The 22,501-nt window shown below is 53.9% G+C and overlaps 2 protein-coding genes across 5 annotated transcripts in view; one reads left to right on the top strand and one right to left on the bottom strand.

Moving 5' to 3' along the window:
* VSIR (V-set immunoregulatory receptor) overlaps positions 1-17,195 on the bottom strand; it is a 29,609-nt gene extending 12,414 nt beyond the window's left edge. Inside the window, exons 1-3 of one of the 2 annotated variants that reach the window (XM_074339567.2) lie at positions 16,826-17,195; positions 5,574-6,002; positions 4,606-4,662 (exon numbers count right to left, since the gene is read on the bottom strand). In XM_074339567.2, coding sequence (XP_074195668.1) covers positions 4,606-4,662; positions 5,574-6,002; positions 16,826-16,907 — 568 coding nt within the window. In that variant the 5' untranslated portion in view covers positions 16,908-17,195. The remainder of the gene's footprint in view (positions 1-4,605; positions 4,663-5,573; positions 6,003-16,825) is intronic. The other variant, XM_019745850.3, reaches the window with a different exon arrangement.
* The window catches only part of CDH23 (cadherin related 23), a 393,436-nt gene that overhangs the window by 338,941 nt on the left and 31,994 nt on the right, over positions 1-22,501 (top strand). For all 3 annotated transcript variants that reach the window (XM_088792050.1, XM_074339561.2, XM_088792049.1), the window contains 3 exons: positions 20,539-20,760; positions 21,069-21,188; positions 21,861-22,041. In XM_088792050.1, coding sequence (XP_088648176.1) covers positions 20,539-20,760; positions 21,069-21,188; positions 21,861-22,041 — 523 coding nt within the window. The remainder of the gene's footprint in view (positions 1-20,538; positions 20,761-21,068; positions 21,189-21,860; positions 22,042-22,501) is intronic.

Consider the following 22,501-nt stretch of genomic DNA (forward strand, 5'->3'; position numbering starts at 1 on the left):
TCACCCAGGCAAGACATCTGTACATAAATTTCTAGCTGTGAAGGTGCTGAGCCAAAGAGTATGTGCATTTTCTTTCCATCTATTGCTAAATTACCCTCGGATTGTACCGCTTAGCGATCCCAGCAGCAGTGTGAGAGCCTTGCTTTATTTCAGTCCGTCTGCTGACTCCAGGACTTTCGCTGGAACAGACGCACGCTCAGAACCACAACCAGCGTAAACGCATTTCCTTCCCAATTTTAGCCTTTCCCAGAAGATGGGCATATCTTGTCACAGTGTCAACTGTCAACTTGGTGCTAGGGGAGCTTTGGGAAGGTGGCTGTGCTGTGGTCTCAATGTTGTCAGTTGCACAACTTATTTGGAATAAGGGCTGTTCCTGTATCATTGTATTGCTAAACAACCCGATGGTGTAAACAAGCTTTCAGGGGGTTGGTTCACACCGCAAACGAGAACAAAGTGTTTTCAGGCAGGTTAGAAGTACCCACTAGTGCAGGAACAGTTGCTATGCTAATTACAAAGCAAGTTCCACTTCACATTAAAGCCCGCTCCCCCGCAGATCTTAGCAAGGCTGCATTTTGACGTGGAATATTGAAAGTAAAAACATTCTATAATTCAGACATTTAAGTATTTCTAAGCCCTACCACAGGCCCTTCTTTGTGGGCACTATCAGAGAAGCGGGCTGCAAAGCGTTCAAAGCAGGTCCCCTCCCGCCTGCTACTAAGCAGCTGCTGATGAGGTAGTCAGGTGCTCGCTAAGGCAAAGTCGGGCTCCCTGTGGGCCCTACCTCCCAGCCTGACTCCTGTCGCCAGGCAAAGATCCTACATCTGCAGCCCCTCCGGGGGATCAGGACTGTCTCCTTATAACCTGGGCTGAGAGTTAACACTGCGATGGGGGATTGGGGGGCGGAGCAGGGATTTGCTGGCAGCTCTGTGGACCCAAGTGCCCTCAGAAGCCATGGGCTCCTGTGCAGAGCCCAGCCCGACCACAGCTCTCCACCCCTCCCTACAAGCATAGCCAGTACCTCGGGGTGGGGAGATGGCCCCGCTTGGTAGCCATCCAGAGCCAGGCTCATCCTGGGGAGGTAATCAGGCACTGGCAGAGGCAGCTGCCAGGCCAGCACCAAGGACTGTGCCAGGCCCTCACAGAGCAGGGTGGGATTGGGGGGTGGGGCAAACTGCTCAGCTGGTCTCTGTCCCAGGCTTGCCAGTAGTGCCCTGTGGGTATATGTGCAGGAGGGAATTCAGCTGGGCTGTCTGGTTCCTCAGGGAGGGGGCTGGATAAAAAGCAAACCAAAACACCCTGCAGTGTTGGGGAATAGGGAGGTGGCTTTAAGGGGAGGGGAGATGGCTGCCCAGCCCCTTTCCCCGGGCTCCGGTGAAAAACCACAGACCCTCAGCAATCTGGGCTCCGAGGGCACCAACTTCCTCAGTCTCACTCCTCTCTTGTAACCTCCCTGACTTCAGGCTGACTGGGGCTTTCAGATGATTTCACAGACCAACTACCCTCCTACTTCCCAAAGACATGAGGAGACTGGGGCCACAGTTAGAGGAGGAAAACGCAAAGAGCTTCTTGGCTGAAAGTATCATTAGCTGATCAGGTACCAAGGCATCTGTCTTAAAGAGACTGGGGACGAGGATCTTTCCAAAGGTTAGTGGCAGTGGAGGGCAGTACCCGGAGGCCAGTACCCACCGAGCACCTGGGTCATCAGGCAAATATTTCTAAATCGTTAGAAAACAGGCTATGTGTCCACTGTCAGCTGCCATCGACGTGTCATCCTGCCTTGGCACAGGGGCATGGATGAATTGACTTGGGAAGCCAGGCCTAGATTTCTGCATTGGAAGTAATCATAGCCAGCATTTAACACAGCACTTACTTTCCAGGCATGGTTCTTAGCACTTTACATATAGAACTTCATTTTAGCCTCATAACAACCTGGAAAATACGTGCAATTATAATCACCTCTGTTGTACAGATGAGAAAACTAAGGCACAGAGAGGTGAAGCAATGTGGCTGCTTTCAGGGTCTGTTCTCTTAACCTCTTCACCAGACTGCCTTTCACTAGAATGGACTCAACATTTGAAATTGAGAGTTCATGTAAAATCTGGACTTCTAAGTTTGCTTGAAAATGTAGTGGCTCTGGCAACCCTAGGCCCCCCTCCTGGCATGCAGCAGTTGGAACTACACTTATAGACTGGCAGCTGGGTGCTAGCCACAGTCTCCCTCCCTCCTTACTATATTACTCACTGGCTCCCTGGCCCTGGGGGCATTTGAGTTTTTAATCCCTGAATCAGTTCCTTAAATACTGATTTGCCCCCCCACCCCGTTAGTAGGAAAGGGTCACACTTGTTCCCATTTCTCAGTGCACACGTGGTACCCAGAGAATGGACATGCTGTCTAAAACCTCCATAATACCACCCAAAACTATAGCTGAGTTGCTTCTCATCTGAGACAACGCCTGCCATAGTGCCAAGTCTCCACCACAGCTATAGTCGCTAAACCTCCAGAACCAAGAGTCTGGGAGGGGATTAGAAGGGGATATCAGAAGTAATCGAAGCCATCCCCCTGCCCTCAACAGCAGGGACAGAAGCAAATATGTCCCTCTGGCCCTCTGGAAGCCAATTCCCTGTGGACAGTAAGCAGCTCAGGGAAACAAGGCGCAGGGTGAAGCTGCCCTCCCCATGAATTAGAGAGAAAGGAAATGTTAAAACCTGAGAGCAGAAGTGCTCAACCAAGGAAGCCTGACCCATTTTTGACAGTCAAGTTCAAGGTTGCCTCACCCTTGGGCTCTTATCAGCCAGACTACTAAGATTTCCCAGGTGACTTCTGTTCCCTTAATTCCAACAGCTGCTTCTCTAGAATCTAGATCAAGAAAAATGAACAAAACTTCCGCTTCCTCTCCATTTTGTACCTGCTTTCTCCAGCATCGTCCCCTCTGGCATCTCCTGTCCCTGTCCCCAAAGACTTAACTCATACAAGTCGTTTTCAGAAAATCAGTCTTGACAGGGGAGGGCAGCCCAGCACGCAGGCAGCATGTGCACACTGAGAATCAGGCCCTCTGGCATCTCCTCTTGGCTCTGGGTCTGAGAGACTGGGAGCAAGTCCCTTCACCTGCCTGAACCTCAGCTGTGAAGTGAGGACCGTGGCAGACGTGACTGTCTCTAAGGGAGTTCTGCAGGAGAAAGAAGTGGGACTGGGGGTGGCTCAGAGTGGAAGGAGCAATGGGGAAGTGAACTCTCAATACCCTGCCAGGTGCAGCTCACCCTGGCCTGTACACAGGCACGCGTGTGCACACAGTCGAGAGGCTGCTGTGTGGGAAGGAAGGAGCTGCTCAGAGGCCCCTCTGTACCCTCAGCAGGGAGTCGCTGGTGGAGGAAGTGAGGACAGCCGTGGCTTGGTGCTGGGTGACATGTGAGCTCTGTGCTGTGCAAGGACGGGCTTGAACCAAAGAGGATCTTAGTTCATGTGGGCCTGGCTCAGACCAAAATGTGTGTTCTAATTTTGTTCTTGGCTAGTCGACTTGTTGGTTCAAAAAAAAGAGGAGTTTGAGTAGAAAGTCAAGGCAGCCTTTGGGGTGTGGCTGAGGCTGTAACTGAGCTGCTACCATTCCTGGCTCCGTCTTTATGCACGTGCTCCTGGAGGGCAGGGAGGAGAGCTGCACTTCTGTGTCCCCAGAGCCTGGGCGGGGGCTGGTCCACACCGATGCCCATAAATACTGATGGATAGAAGGCTATGGAAGCCAAGAGCCTCTCCTCTCAAGAGAGTGGGGCACTCCAAAGACATCGCCCCTTGGCCAGCTTGGAGAAGCTGCTGGGCATTTTCACCTGGTGCTCCCATAGAGAAGTGCTCCCATAGGGCACGTTTCTGGGCAAACACCAGGGGCTGACTGCCACCCACTGCACTGCATGTCCCCCTGAGCTGGGAAGAAGGTGAAGTAAGCACAATCCCAGCTGTGCTACCTTTGTTGGCTGTGTGAATTTGGGTAAGTCAAGGCACTTCTCAGGGCCTCCATGTCCACGTATGCAAAATAAAGATGGTGCTGCCTGCTTCACAGGATTCTTATGAGAATCCACTGAAATGCCAGTACTTGGGAGGACTTAGCACAGGGCCTAGCACATAGTAGGGGCTCCAGGAAAGGGAGTTCTGTTCACTTCTTGTGCCTCTCCCTTCTCCCTCCACCATGCACGGAACAAGGAAATTTTAAGTAGTTGATCCAAGCCAAGAGAACACCCCACAGTCCTCCAACCTTCCCATGTGGCAGAGGACTGGTGGGCAGGAGGGGAGCCCACTGAAAACAAGCTCAGCAGCATGTGGCACCCAGTATCTGTCATGGGGCCGTTGGCCACAGGTCACTGCCAGGATACAGCCCCACCCAGGGAGTCAGGAGCAGGGGCTCTGGGAGTCCACACTCTCAAGCTTTAGGCCTTGGAAGGGGAGTGGACTTCTGGGGGCTGCAGCCCAATGCCTCAGGTGAAGGAGGAAGCAAAGGGGAGGAGGAGAGGGGTTCCATGGGCTTGGGGTGATGAGGTCAGAGTTTAGGACAGGGTCTGGGTCCAGGAGGAGGACAGAGGAGAACAGAGAGCCCAGAAGGGGCAAGAGGATGTCCCTTACTTTCACTCTCCCTGCGGGAAGGTGGGTACGCAATGCACTTGGATGGTGCTTCATTGCCTGTGGGAGCAGAGAGAAAGGTCGTTAGGTAGGTGTCAGGCCCAGGAAGCCAGTGAGGCTTGTCCAGGCTGGAGTGCCCCTCTTCTGTCTCAGCTTCTCATGTCCACTTAGCAGCACTGGCCCAGGTGGGACCTGTACGCACACGCGTGTACACACACACACACACACAGGCATTTTCTCACCACACAGCTGGGCATGCCCTGACAATTCTCATGTCATCCTAGGAGCATGTGGATACCAGCCCGTGCCCACACCTCTGTCCAGTACACCACCCCTTGCACTCTTACCTGGACAGACACGCTCACATATAACAGCCATTCCACCATTCACCAACTCACACCCAGATCACACTTCACGGCTGTGGTATTGTCACGCACAGCCACACTCCCAGCCCAAGTTCTCACACCCTCTCCCATTAAAAAATCCCACTGTCGGGGCGGCCGGTTGGCTCAGTTGGTTAGAGTGCAGTGCTCATAACACCAACATCGCCGGTTCGATTCCCACATGGGCCAGTGGGCTGCGCCCTCCACAACTAGATTGAAAACAACGACTCGACTTGGAGCTGATGGTCCTGGAAAAACACACTGTTCGCCAATATTCCCCAAAAACAGAACAATCCCACTGTCACAAACAGAGCCATGTAGACCTTCCCTCTCCATCACACCCAGCTGACCAGAGAGACTTCCTGCTCCACACACCACGGCCACCCCGCCTCACACACACACCCCTGGAGTGCCACTGCCACCCATATAGCATCACACGCAGAAGCACAGGGTCACACCCAAGCACACCATCATACACACAGCCCACACCCCCACGCTGTCCTTCTCTCTGCTTCCCCCTTCCAGACGGCACCACACACCATCCCTCAGGGACAGCGCCCCCAGGCTGTCCCCTGTAGAGGTCCTCACCGCTCTGCACCTCCAGCTCCATGGCTCCGTGGACCCTCTGCTCTGAGTGGTGGTGCCTGAGCTCCACCACAAGGCAGCAGTAGAGGCCACTGTCCAGAGCAGTCAGGTTGAGAATGGTGATAGAGAAATTGCCATGGTGATCAGAGACAGACTCCAGTCCGTGGTGCCGGGCCAGATCCTGGCTGGTGTTGGCGGCCTGGTGGCTGCCATGGTGCAGATGGAGGTCCTGGAACGTGACGTTGCGGATGGGCCGGCGGTCCGAGCAGGCCTGCACCTCGCCCCGTGAGCTGCGGTACCAGGTCTTGTAGAAGGTCACGTCGTGCCCTTTAGCCACAGGGCCCAAGATTCTGCAGGTGAGGGTGACGTTCTGCCCCTCAGGACACACATGCAAGGAGTATGGCGTGGCGACCTTGAAAGCTGCCACCAGACCTGCACCGAGAGATGAGAACCTGTCACCTGCCTGAGCCAACACCACTCACTCCCAGTGCCTACAGAGTGAGGAAGGACCTTGGCCTTGGGCTCCAAAGATGTGGGTTCCCCAGCCACAGGTCCCGGACAAGTCAGCTGACTTCCCTGAGCCTTCATTTGCTCACGACCAGCTCTATCCCTGACCTTGTGGGAGGAGCCATGACAGCTTCCCACTCAGGAAAGCTGGCCAAGGAGTAGCAGAGACTCCAGACAGATGGTAGACTGACCCCAGCCAGCATGGGTCCATCTCCTGGGTGGAGAATGAGCCCTGGCTCCAGCTCCCACCCCCACCCCATCCCCACAACCGCAGGCTCTGTGGCTCTGCCCAGCGCGGTCCGGTGGGAGGCAGGATAGGAAGCAGGAAGGCTGTCTGGCGACTGCGTTCTGTCCTGGACCACCCTTCTGGGGTCATCCGTACCTTTGGCCCTTCCCACTCCTGAAGCCAGTGTGCCTTCCCACCTCCTCATCAGTGAGCACTAATGGAGCTCCATCGTGTGTGAGGCCTGTGCCAGGTGCGTGCTGCACACATGGCCTTCCCTTGGGAAATGACAACCTCCCTAGGCTGGCAAGGCCTACATTCACAACAAAGTAGGGCAAAGGGTAAACGGTGCCAACCTCAGGGCACTTAGAGGAGGGAGGACAGAGCCTTCCTGGGGATGTTCAGGAGACTTCTTGAAGGAGGGCGGGCCTTTGCAGTTGATGGACAGATAGGGTTTAAGCAAGTGGAGAGGCTGCCCTGGGCCTGGTGGTGGTGAAACAGGAAAACCCAAAGTGTCTCGGGGACAGGGACAGGGAATGCATAAAAGGCTACCTCATCCATGCACCTGCCTGCCACCCAGTCTTCTTAGACATATGTCCTAGTTTATTTTTGTTTTCAGTAGGCCAGTGAAGCAACCCCTGGTCCCATTTATCCTACCCCAACCCTTCCACATTTAACTGTGTTGACCCCTAAAAGCACTGGCCCTTGGAAACAGAATGCCAGGGCTGGAGTCCTGGCTTCTCTGTCTAGCTGTGTGAGCCTCAATTTCCTCATGTGTGTAATGAGAAAACTATCAGCAACAGCACACAGTTGTGAAAAGACTGAAAGAGGGAAAGATGCGAACATGAGATGTGACCTCTAATGCCCTCTGCAGACATAGGAAGTGGAGCTACGATGATTATACATTAGTGACAGTTTACTTTTAATTGGCCTCTCAGGGGCTGTTGTGGTCAGGCAAACAGGGAAGGAAAGTTTGGAAATATGTACAGAATCCAAACGGGTATGTCCTTTTCATTGCCATGGCCTGAAACTCAAGAAAACACTTCCTCCTCCAGACACTCCCCCCGCTGTTGTGAGAGCATGGGACCCGCGTGCAGATCTGAAAGTCTTCTCCAGTTAGGAAGGAGGCAGCCTGGTGTAGGTTTGGAATTGGACCGGTCTGCATTGATGTCCAATAGCTATGAGTTACTTAAACTCTGAGCCTCAGACTCTTCACTGTAAAACAAATGAAAACATCCACCCTCCAGAGTTGAGCCAGGATTACAACTAATTTACATGAAGTACTCTGAAAGTGACTTGCTGGGACCCAGTTGGTGCTTGAGACATGGGAGCTAGATGGGTCTCTAATTCATTTCAGCAATTGAAAAAACAGTTCCTAGGAGTGAAAAATAGTTCTGCCCAATAAAGTGATAAGCCAGCTTTGAAGTCTTTCCCACTAAGGGGTGAATAGCTGATAACAGCTTGTGATCCAATCTTGGGGTGCCTGCATAATTAAAGCAGAGTGTGGGGAAGCAGCAAAGCCATTGCCCCAAAGAATATGTCAGTAAGCGTGGTTTTAGGCCCCAGAAGGAAGACATACACACACCATAGCCTCCCAGCCATTCCACCCACATGTTGAGGGAGCCATGTCTGGGAGTCCCAGATTTATGGAAAGTCATTGCCAAGGTGAGCAAGAATTTTAGAACTTCTTTGGAAAGATGTTGGTCTTCTTTTTAGGCACAAATATAGAGGCAGAGAAGGAAAAGTGGTTTGCCTAAAGTTCCAGAGGGTATGAACTCAGAACATGGAATATGAGGGCTTCAGGTAAAGCAGGATCTAGTTAGAAGAAGAAGAAAAGAAGAAGGAGAAGAAGAAGAAGAAGAAGGGGCATGCTAAGTGCTTTATGGACATGTCTACCAACCCTATAAGATAGGCATTGTTGGGTTTTTTTTCCCTGTTTCACTGATGAGGAAACTGAAGCACAGAGATGTTAAGTAACTCACTGAAGATCACACAGCAAATAATACAAGAGCCAGAATTAAACTCAGGCAATTAGACACTATACTGGAAAAGAAAGTTCAGAAACTGGCAGCCCACAGGCCACATCTAGCCTTCAGACATATTTTATTTGACCCTTAAAGTATTTTACTTTTTTGTGTGTGTGAGATTGCTAACATTTCTGAAAGCCAGAAATTTGATATGAAAATTTTGCCTCATAGCTTTTCTTTGAAAATCATATTAACACAAAACCAGCTTTCCTACAAGGCTATCATCAGCTAGAGCTGAGTAACAGCCTCCCGTTTAGCTAGGGCACTGGTGTTCCAGTGTTTCACAATCCCCACTATTCCCTGTTTCCATCTGGCCTGCTTTACTCTCTCACCATATTTGCTTGGCCCCATGGACATTTAAGTTTGTGATCCATGAGTTTGGCTCCTTGGGCTAGCCAGGGAGGAACTCCACTGCCCAGGCCCTCGGGTTCAGAGAGATGATCCACCCAAGGTCCCCAGTGGAAACCTGGCAGAGCAGGGACTAACCGAGTCTCTTCTGATTGCCAACCCATTGCTCCTACCCTCTCAGAAGACCCAGGGGAAGAGCAGCCCCAGATACCCCAGCTGTGCCCCTGCCTCTGTCCGTGCCAGCCTGGACTCCCCTCACAGGCCTGTGCCTCATGGGTGTGGGCCCAGTAAATGGCTGTGCCAGTAATTGGAGGTGGGAAGTGGTTAGGGAAAGGCCCCTCCCAGTTGCTCCCAAGAAGAACAAAAACCCTCCCACAGAGTGGACCTATGGTAATCCCTGTCCTGCGTTCCGGGTCCCCAGCATGCCACGTGGCAGCTCTCACCAGCACCTCTCCCAGCTGGTACCCTGTGTTCCCTTTTCCCAACATCACCTCCAGCCCCAGAGCTACCCCAAGGCTGGGGGCTGAATCCAGATGCAGCAGCATATACAGGAATGCACACACTTTGGGGGCTCTCAGGAGGGCTGGCTCAGTCGAGGCCAGGGTCATACCTCTGACGGGGTTGCAGGGTAGGTAGAGTGGAGTAAGGTGGAAGCAAGAGGTGGAGCACAAAGCTGAGCTGGGGGGGCCAGAGGTGCGGATGGGTGGGGCTGAAATGCAGGCACCGTGGGGCTCAGTATGGTCATATGGGGCAGGGTGGGAGCACCCCTCAGTGTGGGATTCCAGCCCAGAGCCCTCAGGGTCCAAGCAACGGTGGGAGTGACTACAGAATTGCCCAGACAGCAGTAGGGAGGGGCTTTTCAGCCCTAGAGGCAATCTCCTTGAAAACCCACAGGGCGGCACAGAGAGAACTGGGGTTCAGAGATAGTGGGGGGAGGGGCATTGCTCAACCCCAACCCCTCACACACCCCAGAAGGACCTCTTCCCCTTTTAGGAAAAAACAAGAAGCTGGGATTCAGGTTTGGAGGGCGGGGGAGAGTGTTCAGTTTCAGCAAAAGGGCCAGATAGGACCAGGCCTGGGTCCACAGGGTTTCGTTCTAGGGAGACGGGAGACAACCCGTTTGTTGTATCTGAGACTCAAGCCAGATCGAGGTCCAGGACAGCCTGTCCTTGGGAGGACACTCCAGGGCATGGTGTCGGGGAAAACAGTGCACAGGCCCCGCTCCATCCAGAGCTGCGCACGCGCACGTTATCATGGATATATATAGCCCAGCTGGAATTATAGTTATTTGGCAGGAGGATGTTGCTTATTGTCAGGAGCAGATCCTTTTGGCACCTGCGTCATTGTCAGAGACTCGGGAGAGTGGGTGGGGAGGAAGGCCCCTGGCTCCAGGGTGGCCGAGAGCATGGAGGACAGGAAAATAACCCCGGGCCTGAGCCTGTGCCCAGGAGGGAGCCATCCCGTCATTGTGTTCCTCAGGGGCTCAGGTCCCTACCCGCCACTAGGTAAGGAGACAGAGCACCTGGAGGAAGAATGCTAGGAACTGGGAAATCCCAGTCTCGGGATTATTATAAAACCTTGGTCTGGGCAGTGGGATCCCTGGGCCCCCTCCCTCGTTAGCCAAGCCCCTGCTGTGTGCCCTTGGGCAGCTCCCATCCTTCTCTGGGCCTCCCTGTATTCATCTTATCTGAGAAGATTCCCCAAGTTCCTAGGCCCCCTCTAGCTCTGAAATGCTGCAGCGGGAGGGAAAGTCTGTCTTTCCTCCGAGCAGAGGAAGGGACAAGAAATGGGCCACAAAGACAACCACAGGTGGTGTTGAGTACTTACGTAGTAGAACTTGCTGAGCACTTTAAACTCATTTAATTCTCATAACTCCCGTGACATAGATATTAGTATCCCCACTTTAAAGATGAGGAAACAGACTCAGAGGAATCAAGCAACTTGCCCAGAGCCATACAGCCCTGTGTGGCTGAGCTCCTTGGACACACTAGACTGTAGACAGGAAGAGCCCCCATCCTTCCAGGGGACAGGGCTGACACTTCATCCTCCAGCTACTCAGAGAATGAATTGACCTGGAATTGACTGCTCTCCACATAACCCTGCCTCTGGCCCAAACTGAAAACATCATTCTTGCATTCCACAAATATTTACCAAGGTCCTAACAGGAATCGGGCCCAAGGCAGAGAGGCCGTGGGAGTACAGAGTTCTATAAGGGACATCCACTCAGAATTTAGTCTTGCTTCTGCTTTCTAGCTGAGCCCACAGGTGGGCTCAGCCTCTGGTAAAAAAGCTTCTGTTCCAGTGCAGGGGAAAGGACTGCTTGTCTGGCTTCATGGCAGGACGCTAGTTTTCGTGACCTTCACCTCTTTCCACTCGGCACAGGCTGCTGCGAAACCCTGTGGGCCTGCACGGGATGGGTGTGTGTGGGTGTGGGCAGGCTTGTGTATTTTCCCTGACGGGGCAGAAGCTTAGCTAGCAGTTGCCAAGGCAACGCCCCAGCCTTTGGAGGTAGGTCTGCAGCTTGTTTAGTAGGTTGAGGCCCCACCCAAACAGCTGAACTTTGTGCAACTTCTAGGGGCTATAAGTAAACAGTTACTGATCGCCTGCTATGGTTGGCCCTCGCCCTCAGAGCGGACCCCAGACAGACATGGACCTGGTCTCCAGCTCCTTGCCAGGCCTTGTCCCGCAGGATAGTCCATGGAGGGTACAGGGAAAGGCCAGCCTCCGTCTTTATCAACATGCAGAGCACAGAGGGAAACAGAGGCAAGGACCAATCAGGACGGAGTCTGCCAGCACTAAGCTCCAGGAAGCGCCCCAGGGGTGAGGGGCTGAGGGCCTAAAGCCAGCAGGTCCACCCTTGGGGCTCTGTGGCCAGCGAGGACAAAGGGCATCTCAGATGTGTTTATTGATACCTGCCCCCCGCAGGAAGTGTCCATTCACATCGGACCAAGGAGTCCGGCAAGGGGAAACCAGGCTGTATTGGAGGAAGCTGCATTTCCAGCACCTTGGGAAAGTATCCAGGCATCCGGGGCTGGAGGCTGGAGGCCGGCACGCCTCCCTGGGGAGGGCCTGGGCAGCTGGCCAGAGGCCCTGCCAGTGGATGCGTCTCTGGATGACTCCTTCCCAGACTCCTCCAGGCCCTTCCTAAGGACGACTGTGTGCAGCCCAGACACCAGCGACAGCCTGCTGCCCTCAAGATCCTGTGCTGTGAAAACTTTCTCAGGTTCAGGTTCAAGTGTCTTTGTGCCCTACCCTCAGTGCAAGAGGCTCAGTGGCGGTAGTAGCAGCTGGCTCTTACTCTGTGCTGGGGTATCATTCTAGTCACTTTTACATGGGTTTGCTTATTTAATCCTCCTCGGTGAGGTAGGTACTCATCCCCATTTTACAGAGGAGGAAACTGAAGCACAGAGAGGTTAAGGAACTTGCACAGCGTCTCATGAAAAGTAAGCAGTGGTGCCAGGAGTTGACCCCAGGTAGTCTGGCTCTACAAGTCTGGTGCCAGGGACTGCCCTCTAGAGTAGAGAAGTGGCCAGGGACTGACTGGAGGCCCCACCTCCTTGTTGCAGATGGACAGGGGCTTGGCCCATGAGGGCTAGGCCCCTGCAAGTAGGGCTACAAGCTCCCTCTCCCACTGTGGTTACTGGGGTGGCTAGCTGGGCCCACATAGGAAAGGACCTGGCTGGAGCCGCTGTATTTATTAGGGGAAGATAACAGGGGCTGGGAGACTTCAGGGCTGGAAGAAGCCCACAGAGGCCCTCTGGCTCTGTGCCGCGTCTAAGGATGGGAAACGCTGTCCTCTTTCCCTTCCTCCGGGAGAGCTGAACCATCCCCTGCCACCAGCTAATGCCCCTTACAGTGGTGGGTCTGCTTCTGTGGTGAGGGAGAGGAGCTGACAGCGTCTACAGCACGGGTCGTTTTCCAGCCTCCAATACGTTGAATCACAGAAAGAGAAGGTTAGTCTCTTTGCGGTGCTTTCAGTCGTGATTATGTCAAAGTCCGATAAGTTTGATGCCAGTATGACTTCAAAACATCTTTGTCATTTGTTTTGGTTTGGTTTGGGGTTTTTGCTTTGTTTTGGTTTGGTTTTTTTCAAGGGACAGCAGGTTTCAGGCGTGGCACCTTCCCCAGGCTATAGTTTCCAAGTAGAATTTAATACCCTTATTTGGTGTTCCTATTACGTACTTTTATGATTTTGTTCTATTTATGGCAAGTGATACTGGCTTCCCATTTATGGCAGTGATATAAAGTTTCCTTTTAAAATCTATTTACTTCAGTAAAAGAATGAGTCGATTTAAAGAAGAAATCAGTACATACGATGACAGCCATACACTGCAGAAATCCCAAAGGTAATGAGCAAATGACTGGAGCTTAGGAAATGCTATCACAGAACTACCCTTCAGGAGGGAGTGGGCAGCTTCGCGGAGACCACATCACCCAGCCTATGGCTCACACCAAGGGGGAGTGCATGTTCATGGTCCCACAATGAGTGAGCAGCAGAGGCAGGACTTGACCCCAGGTCCCCATGGGGAATGAGGTCCTGTGTAGGAAGGTTAAAGGAACTGGGCTTGCTCAATCAGTAGCAGAGCAGTTTCATTACTGACTTAATGACAGGCATGAGGGTGGCCCCTGTCTTGCTCTCTGGGATGGTCAGCCAAAGCAAAACGGCTGAATGTAAAGCTCAGTTGCAAAAAAAGACCCCATTGAGTCAAGCAAACTCTGGACCCCACTTGCCTGAAAGTTGCAAAGTCCCCATTCTGGGGAATTTTAGGAGGAGAATCCACAGGTACCTCCATGGACATTTCAGACACTAAGTGCCTATTGATGCCACAGGTGGTTGGACCTAGCCTGTGCATCCTTCAGACAGACCTCCAGGCTCCTAGAGAGTCCAGTCCCAGCGAAACCAGTCAATGCCTTCCCAGGCCCCGGCCACTCTGCAGGGCCCTGTCGGCAGCAAGGAGCTCAGATGTAGCCTCCAAAAGCCAAGACACAGCACAATACTCCACATCTTTCACCAAGTGCCAGGCACTGTGTTAAGCATTTGTGCACTGAGTTGGCACAGCAGCCCTCTGAAGGAGGTACCATCATCACCACCATTTGAGAGAGGAGGGAACTTGCTCAGAGATACCGAATCACTTACCCAAAGTCACAGAGCAATAGATGGCCATCTTGGGATTTAAACCTAGGTCTGACTGACTCTCAAAGCCAAACTGTGAAGTAATGGACCTGTATAGGAAGCCCTGGCACGTAGGGCACACACTTGCTTTGCCATTCCCACAGAGGCTGCCATAGGAAGGTGCTGGGCATGCCTGCGCTACTAAGGGGGTCTGAGGGTCCATCAGAAACTGCATTGCTGACCCCTGGCTCACCCTCCCCTGCTCCTGGATGAAGACCTTGCCTAAAACCTGGGGGCTCAAGCTCAGTATGTGGGGCTTAGCCAGTGCTGGTTGAAGGGGTCACAGCCAATAGGCCAGCTGGGCACCAAGGAGCCCTTCCTTCCTTCCTTCCTTCCTTCCTTCCTTCCTTCCCTCCTTCCTTCCTTCCTTCCTTCCTTCCTTCCTTCCTTCCTTCCTTCCTTCCTTCCTTCCTTCCTTCCTTCCTTCCTTCCCTCCATCTGCTCTGGCCTCTGACTCCCTGGGTGGACGCATACAGGGAGGTGGCCTCTTGCAGCTTCCCCGCATTGCACCTCCCCTGACCTCTCCCAGGGAGGTCAGGCTTCAGCAGGGACCTTTGCCCTGATTGGAGAGAAACAGGAGCAACCAGCCCAGCTCAGTGAGGGGCTCACCGGTATTGTTTGGTGCTCCTGGCATTGGGTAGATGTCCCCTCATACCCATGGGCTGGCTTCAAGGCTGTTTCTCTTCAGCCCATGGCGTCTTGGCAGAGGGTCATGGATTTCCTAAGAGCTGACCATTGCTGCATCAGAGGCTTGCGCCATTGGGTTACTCAACAAGGCCCTACAGTCCTGTTTAGCATGAAGGGGAAGGTGGGGTGTCCCCTCCCTGGCCCCAGTGTACCTCCATGTGTTAGTCCCAGAGTTTGGGAATCCTGGGTCCTCCTCTGGGGATATGGCAAGGACGATAACTTCCACAGCTTCCAGGAATGCCTACAGTGGAAGGCGAGACTCAGCCTCCCTTGGGGTCTGCTGGTTCCTGGTTCCCTACGTGCCTCCCTCCATCCATGTCACCCAGGAGCCCAACTTTTTCTGGGCTCCTGAGCACCATATTCACCACCACCATTCTCCTGGGTGCTGGCCCAACCATAAGAGTTAGAGAACAGGCCTACGCCAGCCACCTGCCTCTCACCTTCCGAGACATACAGACTTTGACTTGAGCAATCCTGCCCAGGGCAACCTAGCACCTTAGCTGACCCGTGGGCAGGTCTTTCCAATTCACAGACTTTCCTGACCACGTCTGCAACCAGGCCTCCCACCTGCCGTGTCCCTTGTGCACTGCACAAGGCAGGAGGGTGCATATTCATTCGCATGCCCATAGTACAGTTAAGAGTACTGAGTCTCAGAGTAGTTCAAAACTAAGATTTCTCCAGACTCCTTTCCATGGAAAGCTGCTTCGAGCCTTAATTATCTCTCTGAGATGGCCCAGGAAGAGATGGCGTACCAAGCTATTTAGGAAGAGCTATTTAGCCAAGACCTCTGGGGGAGAAGGCTCCTGGCTCTGTAGATAATATGGAGCCAGGGGCTCTGAGCCTCTCTGCTCCTGGCTGCTCTGCAAGCTGGGTCCCTAGTTCTCCAGAACTCAGTTTCCCAAATTGGGGCTGCTGAACAGAGAGTAGCCCAGCTAGGGGAGGGCATGAGAGGGGTAAGAAAACAGAAGGGCCTTTCAGGGTCATTTGGGGAGGATAGGGCAGGGCAGGTGGTCTGTAGTGGTTCGGGTACTGGCCTCCTATGTGCCACCATCCCCTACTCCTTCTGGAAGCCATGTCCTGTTGTGGCCTTGGTGCCAAGAATGCCCCCTTCCCAGCCTTGACTGTCACCCTGGGGAGCATCCAGGCTGGGGAGTAGGCAGCTCTGTCTCTGGGGTGTGGGCTCCTTCATCCTTATCAGAAGCCCAGGCCAGCCTCCAAATACTGAGATATCATGCTGCCTGCAGGCACCCATTTGTTTCTGAGGTGTTTTCCAGGTTCTGTCAGCCTCCTCTTTTGCCTCTTACCCTGTCCTTCCCTCTTTCTTGTCTCTTCTTCTGACCCACCCATTGGATCCCTGTGCCAAGCCCCCCAGCTCCCTCCCGCCTCCCTCTGACTCCCTGCGTGACTCACACTTTCCCTGGGCCCTCCCCACAAAGTTTAGTTCCACAGGCTGACTGCCCCCCACCCCTTCCCTTGAGATCCAGCCTCTCTAGTTCTGGGCAGGCAAGAAGCAGAGGCCAGGCTATGGGTACGAGGACGTCTGCCCTCCCCATGGGAGCCCCTGCATCCTGGCCAGGATATCACCTGGAGTTGTAACAGTCCGGACTTTAAAAGAAGATAGCAGCACCTCCTTGCTTAGGGCTTCTGTGTTTGAGCTGAGAAAACTGAGGCCAGAAAGATGCCATAAGTTATCCAAGGACCCAGAAGGCGCTCATGCCAGAGCTGGGAAAGTGTCCCACATTCTCCCCAGTGCCCCACATGGGTCCCTGAGCTCAGCTTCTCTATGATACCGGGAATCAGCTGACCACTCAACTCTCAGCCCTGGGACCCTCAGGATAAGGACACGACAGGTGCCCACCAATGTTGACTCAGGAGTGTCACCAGGGGACCGGGCACAGAACCTTCAGCCTGTGAGATCCTAGAACCCTGAGGCGGGAGGGGCAGGGAGATGCCATGGGTGTCAAACGCCAGTGGCATCCACTAAAACACAAGGGGGCTGTACCCACCACCTCCATCTCCTGTTCTGCAGAAGCCACTCTCGCCCTGTGCGCTCTGGGCAGGGAAGGGATGGATAGGCAGCGGCTTGGGCAACGGTCAGAGCATAAAACTGTTCCTACCATCCAGCCAGGGCACTTGGCAGAGACGCTGCTGCACCCTGCCAAGCGGTCCTAGCAGCCTCCCTGCTGAAGGGGACTCCCAGGGTGCCCCTTCCGGCCGATTACTCCCCCCCACCCCGCCCTCTGTGTTCTCCGGGTGCTCTGCCCCAGCGCCCAGGCTGGATCGACCTTACCTCGGGAAGCAGCCAGGAAGAGAGCGAAGAGCACAGGCCCCCAGCGCTGGCCGCTGGCCTCCGGGACTGGGGGGACGCCCATGAAGCCGTCGGGCGCAGCAGCGTCTAGCGTGACCCGGTGGGAGCGGGGCCGTGGGCACCCTGGGGGAACTCTTGGTACACAGGGAGCAGATGCGGCAGCCGGCCGGGAAACCTCCCTGCGAGTGAGTGAAGTAAGTGCGGAGCAAGCGAGTGAAAGCGTCTGGAGCCCGAGAGCTGCCCACTCAGCCCCTCCCCCGCAGCGCCCCCAGGAGGCCGTAAGGGGCACCGCTGCTCCATAGGGCCCCGCGGGAGGGGCTACCGGCTGACTCTCGCACCGTAAGGGAGCCAGCTACTACTGTCTCAGAGAGTCAGCTCCAGTTGACTCCAGTTTAAAGCTTTTTCGACTCCCCCGCCCCTTCCTCTTTGGAGAGGATTGTATTGTTGCACAGCTAGAGAAGTGTATCTGTGTAACTTAGCATGTGGTCATCATGGATTGTGTCTGCCCTCAGCCACCAGCCTTTGAATTGTCTGGGGGCAGAGGCTTGTACCCTACATCCTCCAGCCCAACCCAGCCCAGGGCGTGGTGTGTGGCAGAATGAAATGAATGAAAGAAATCGTACTTTTGTAAAGAGCTAGGTAAGTTGAAGCAGCCTTGACTGTAGATTCCAGAGCATGCAACACTCTCTGCACGTGCATACCACACACAGAGGTAGCACAGGTGCAGGAGCACACAACGCATCCCTACACTAGGATGTGTGTACACAACAGTCGTGTGTCCCAAAGAAAATCATCAATGCTCCTCTCCGTCTGGGCCCCAGCTTCCCTTCCCGCTTTACACCGTCTTACTCCCTGAGCCTGGATATCCATCCTCAGGACACTTCCACACACCCCCACCGTTAGTGCCCTTGCACCCCACTCAGCACACTGGCACCAGTGGCGATGTCTCTTCTCCCCTCCATAGTCTTCTCATCCCTCAGGGCTCCACTCAAGTCCTTCCCCTTCACAAAGTGTCCTGAACTTCCCCTGAGGGTCCCCACCACAGTCCTTACTGGCCACGCCCCCTTCAGCTATCACACCAGGGCTGGGGTTACCAACCAGTTGATCTCGTCTGTGCTCATCTGCCCTTCTGAGTTACACCATGAGCTTTTGAGGGATGAGGGCCTCTCCCTGATGTTTCTGAGTCCCTGACACAAAACTGGGCATGGAGAGGATGTCTAATGCACTCTTCTCTAAAAGGGCAAACTGATGAATAAGTAACTGACTCCCTAAATGGAGGAGTGGAGGTGACAGTGGCTAGGGCCAGGGATTGGGGGAGAAAGAGGGCATAGCCATAGCACCAGTTTACCCCAGCCTGGCTGAAGCTCCCAGGGGCTTTGCTGGCCCATTAAGGATCTTGGGCTCGCAGGCAACTCCCAGGTTGAAGGACAGAGGATAGCCAAAGTTCATCTGTGTCAAGAATCAGGGTACTGGGACTCAAGGGTAGCCAGGAATTCTGGGTACCCCATGGGTTCCCTGATCCAAGTCAAAGGTTCTCTGATAGTTCTCAGCCCTCACTCCTGGGTCAGGAAAGGCTACAACAGAGGAAGGGTGGGTGTTATGCTGTTACTAGGTGAGCTTGTGCAAGCCCAGGCCCCCTGGAGCCAGGGAAGCCCCCTGGCATGGGAGCCCCGGAGACTTCCAAGTCATAACCCAGATCCTTGGTCATGATCCTGACCTTGTGGCCCCTTTGGGGACAGCCCAGGGCCCTTCCTGCTGGAAGAGTGTAAGGTCTTCCACCCAGAGAAAATTCAAAGCCAACTGAAATCAAGTGGGTACTAAGCCCTCTTCCCACCCAGCCATCCTCTGGCAGAGGTGGGGTCCCTCAAGGGCGGATCCCCCCATCCCTTCCTGGCCTGCCTTGCCCAAACTACTCTTGAAACCACACTCCCTCTGCCCCAAGGCCTAGATGGTAGGTGAGGAAAGCCTGGGATTAGGGGGAGGAGGGCAACTTCCAAGCCTTCCCCAGAAGGCTCGGACCCTGAGCCAGTCTGTGACTCTCCCATCCCTTTCCTCCCTCCCCACCACACTTCCCACCCACTGAGCTTCCTGGGTTTGCAGCCAGGTGAGAGAGAGGCATTTCCCAAGGTCTGAGCATGGTGCAGACATTTCAAGCACTGTTTCCTCAACGCCAGGGCAGGAAGGGCTCAGCTGAGAGGTCCTTTGGGACACGACTTGCTCCTGACTCCAGAGGCCTGAGGAAGTCAGACCTACCTTCCCCTCTCAAGCTCAGGCCTGGTCTCAGAAAGAAGAGGTTCCATGGAGCAGCTCCTTTAAACACCCCGCACTCCCAGTCCCTGCAAGATTGTTAGACCCACTTCCAGAAGTCTGGGAAGGTGGGGAAATGTCAAGACCACCACCCATATCAGTGAGGCTGGACTCCAGCTCCTTTCCTGGAAGGTGGTGCTCCTGTGCTGACGGAATGGTTGGTATCAGTCAGGGGCCGCATAGTAACGTGATGGCACACTCAACTGAAGATAGTTTAATGGAGGGCCTGTTTACAGAGAGCTGGTGAAGCACCCTCAGGCTAGCATCTGCAGGAAGCCATTACCACCCGTGTGTCCAAAAGGACAAGAAGAGGAGGTGAGGTGACTGGAGCCCAGTGAGAATTGGAGCTATGAAAAGGTGTCACCCAGCAGGTAAAACACAGCCATTGGCAGAACTACAGTGAGGAAAGGAGGAAACACCCCTTCTCTCTCTTCCCTCCTCCCATCTTCTCCCAGGACCTCCCGTTGGCCAAACCCATCTGGAAGCCAGATGGTAAGGGAGCCCAGCTAAGGCCGTCCACAGGAAACATTCCCTCAGATGGAGAAGCAGAGAGTGGAGGGGGGATGAGGCGAAGGACAGAGAATACCAGGACATGGAAGGTTAACCTCTTCCATTTATCTACTCGGCTTGTGAAGTGCCACATCGACCATTTCTGCTTCGGGCTGATCACTGAGTTCCAATTGGCTAAATATTACGTGTGGTCCAAATGGACCAAGCAGCAGCCAGAAATGGCCAATCACAGGATAACATGCTGCAGAAACTGGTCTTTCAGTGAAGCATATTCTGGGAGCTATGTTTTTCACAGCTTAACAAGTTCTGCCCATGAAATTGCCCCAAATCCAATGTCCTCCTTCTTAAAAATGCTAAAATAGGTATTTCTTGCATTTACATGAACAATGGGTGAAGCTTAAATACTGTGTTGGGTTGAATACATCACATTCTTGCCTTTTGTAATCTGAATGGAGGCCCAGGGTCAGTAAGGCCCTGGCCCATTCAAAGCTGTGGGCTCAGGGTGGAAAGGAGGTTACTGGCCTTCACCTTATATACCAACTTTAATCACTAGGCCACTGGGCTGACAAGGATCCTGAGGTTGCATCTGGCCACAGCAGTGCCATGATTGATTAGTGATGTCTGCCATGGGCATGGATATAAGCGCAGTGGTACAAATGCCATCGTGGACCTAAGCAGTTACCTAGCTTGGCTTTCGGTGAAGCCTCTGCGATTTCCTCCTCTACCAACCTATGACTTCCCTCCTTCTCGTTTTTCTCCTTTTCCCTCGCCATGTTGGACCACACTGAGTGAGTTCAGCCTAGGAGAATATCCAGCAGACTCCACTTCAATCCTTCTAGCCAACTGATCAAGGAATCTGACCACATTTTTCTCCACAGGCCACCACGCACGTGTACGTGACCATTGTGGACGAGAACGACAACGCACCCGTGTTCCAGCAGCCCTACTACGAGATCCTACTGGATGAGGGCCCGGACACGGTCAATGCCAGCCTCGTCACTGTTCAGGCACTAGACCTGGACGAGGGGCCCAATGGCACCGTTATCTACGCCATCACTGCGGGCAACATCATAGACACCTTCCGTATCAACAAACACACGGTCAGCAGCTGACGGTGGGGTTGAAGCAGAGGGTCAGCTGACTAAAGGGGATGGAGGGGAGCTCAGTGACCTCCTGGGGGATGGGGCAGAGCAAAGATGGCGTCTGGGAGGAAACGGGCCGAGGGGGCAGCCAGGGAGAGAGGATGAACAGCTAGGTGGGGTGGCAACAAGCACTCCCCATCATGGCCAGGATGTCGGGGACTATCTCCTGGGGTAATCAGGGGGTGCCCCATGAAGGAGCTGGTCCCCAGGGTCGCCCTGACGCACTACCCATCAATCCACCCTTGTTCCCTCCATATTTTCCCCAGGGCGTCATCAGTGCTGCTAAGGAACTGGACTACGAAATCTGCCATGGCCGCTACACCCTGACTGTCACCGCCACAGACCAGTGCCCCATCTGGTCCCGCCGCCTCACCTCCACCACCACGGTGCGTGGGTGGGTGGGACACAGCCCCAACTTGGGGGTGGGGGACTACAGAGCCCAGAAAGCTCCAGTGGAGAAGGGAGGTAGGAAAAGATTGTGTAAGAGAAACCCCTAAATCCAAGAGCCCTGTCCTGGTCTCAGCAACTCCCAGCAACTTGCTGTGTGCCTTTGAGGAAGTTACTGCACCCCTTTGTGTGACTGCACCTATCAGATAGATGATGACACCTGCCTTCCTCCCCTTCCTGGGAAGAGCATAAACTCTTGTCAAACCAACAGGGGTTCATATCCCTCTTCTTTCACTTCTTTGCTGTGTGACTCTGGGCAAGTCACCTAACCTCCCTGAGCTTCACTTTCCTGCTCTGTGAAAGGAGGATAATAAAAACTATTGCAGGGTGTGGGAGGAGCAAGTGAGGTCATGTGAAATGACCATAGGATAGCAATAAATAAACGTTCAGAGCTTTATTATCAATAGTGTGAGTATGCCCACAAGAAGCCTTCAGCAACGACAGTAACTCACCCGTGCACAGCTTAGAAGGCCCTCACATCCATTGCCCCGTATGATTCTTCCGTCAGCCCCATGGGGCAGGGTTATTGGGTGTAGTTTCCAGATGAGGGATCTGGGCCCAGCACAGGGCTGGCGAGGGTCAGCCCTGACTAAAAGTGTCCACCCTCTCAGGTGCTTGTGAACGTGAATGACATCAACGACAACGTGCCCACCTTTCCCCGAGACTATGAGGGGCCATTTGATGTCACCGAGGGCCAGCCAGGGCCCAGAGTGTGGACCTTCCTGGCCCACGACCGGGACTCGGGCCCCAATGGGCAGGTGGAGTACAGCATCGTAGACGGAGACCCCCTGGGTGAGTGGGGCCTGAGCCGGTGGAGGCAACACAATCTGAGTGACCCACTCCCACTCCCACTCAGGAGCAGAATGAGAAAGGAGGCCTCAAGGTAGTGAGCGCCTCCCGACACACACACACACTGTGTGATCTTGCTTTCTCTGAGCCTCAGTTTCCCCAACCATAAGATGATGAAAATCATCTCACGTGGATATGATGAGAAGATTCTGAAATCTGGGAAGAGGCTGGTAGCCTTGGAGGGTCACATATCCCTTTGAGAATCAGATAGAAAATGCCCGTGTGTCATATGCAGAGCAAAGGCTCCAGGGCAGAGGAAGGCATGGCATGCTTGTCCCAAACCTTCAGGACCCCCCAAATGCACACATTTAGCACCAGGATGTCTCTGCACGTCTCATCATCACCCATTAGTAGCCTGCACAACTCCCTTGGCTGTTCTCCTCAGTCGAAGAGCGGGGTTTAT

Source organism: Rhinolophus sinicus, chromosome 15 (genome assembly GCF_057876585.1).
Source record: "Rhinolophus sinicus isolate RSI-liver-muscle chromosome 15, RSI-T2T, whole genome shotgun sequence".
Taxonomy (NCBI): domain Eukaryota; kingdom Metazoa; phylum Chordata; class Mammalia; order Chiroptera; family Rhinolophidae; genus Rhinolophus; species Rhinolophus sinicus.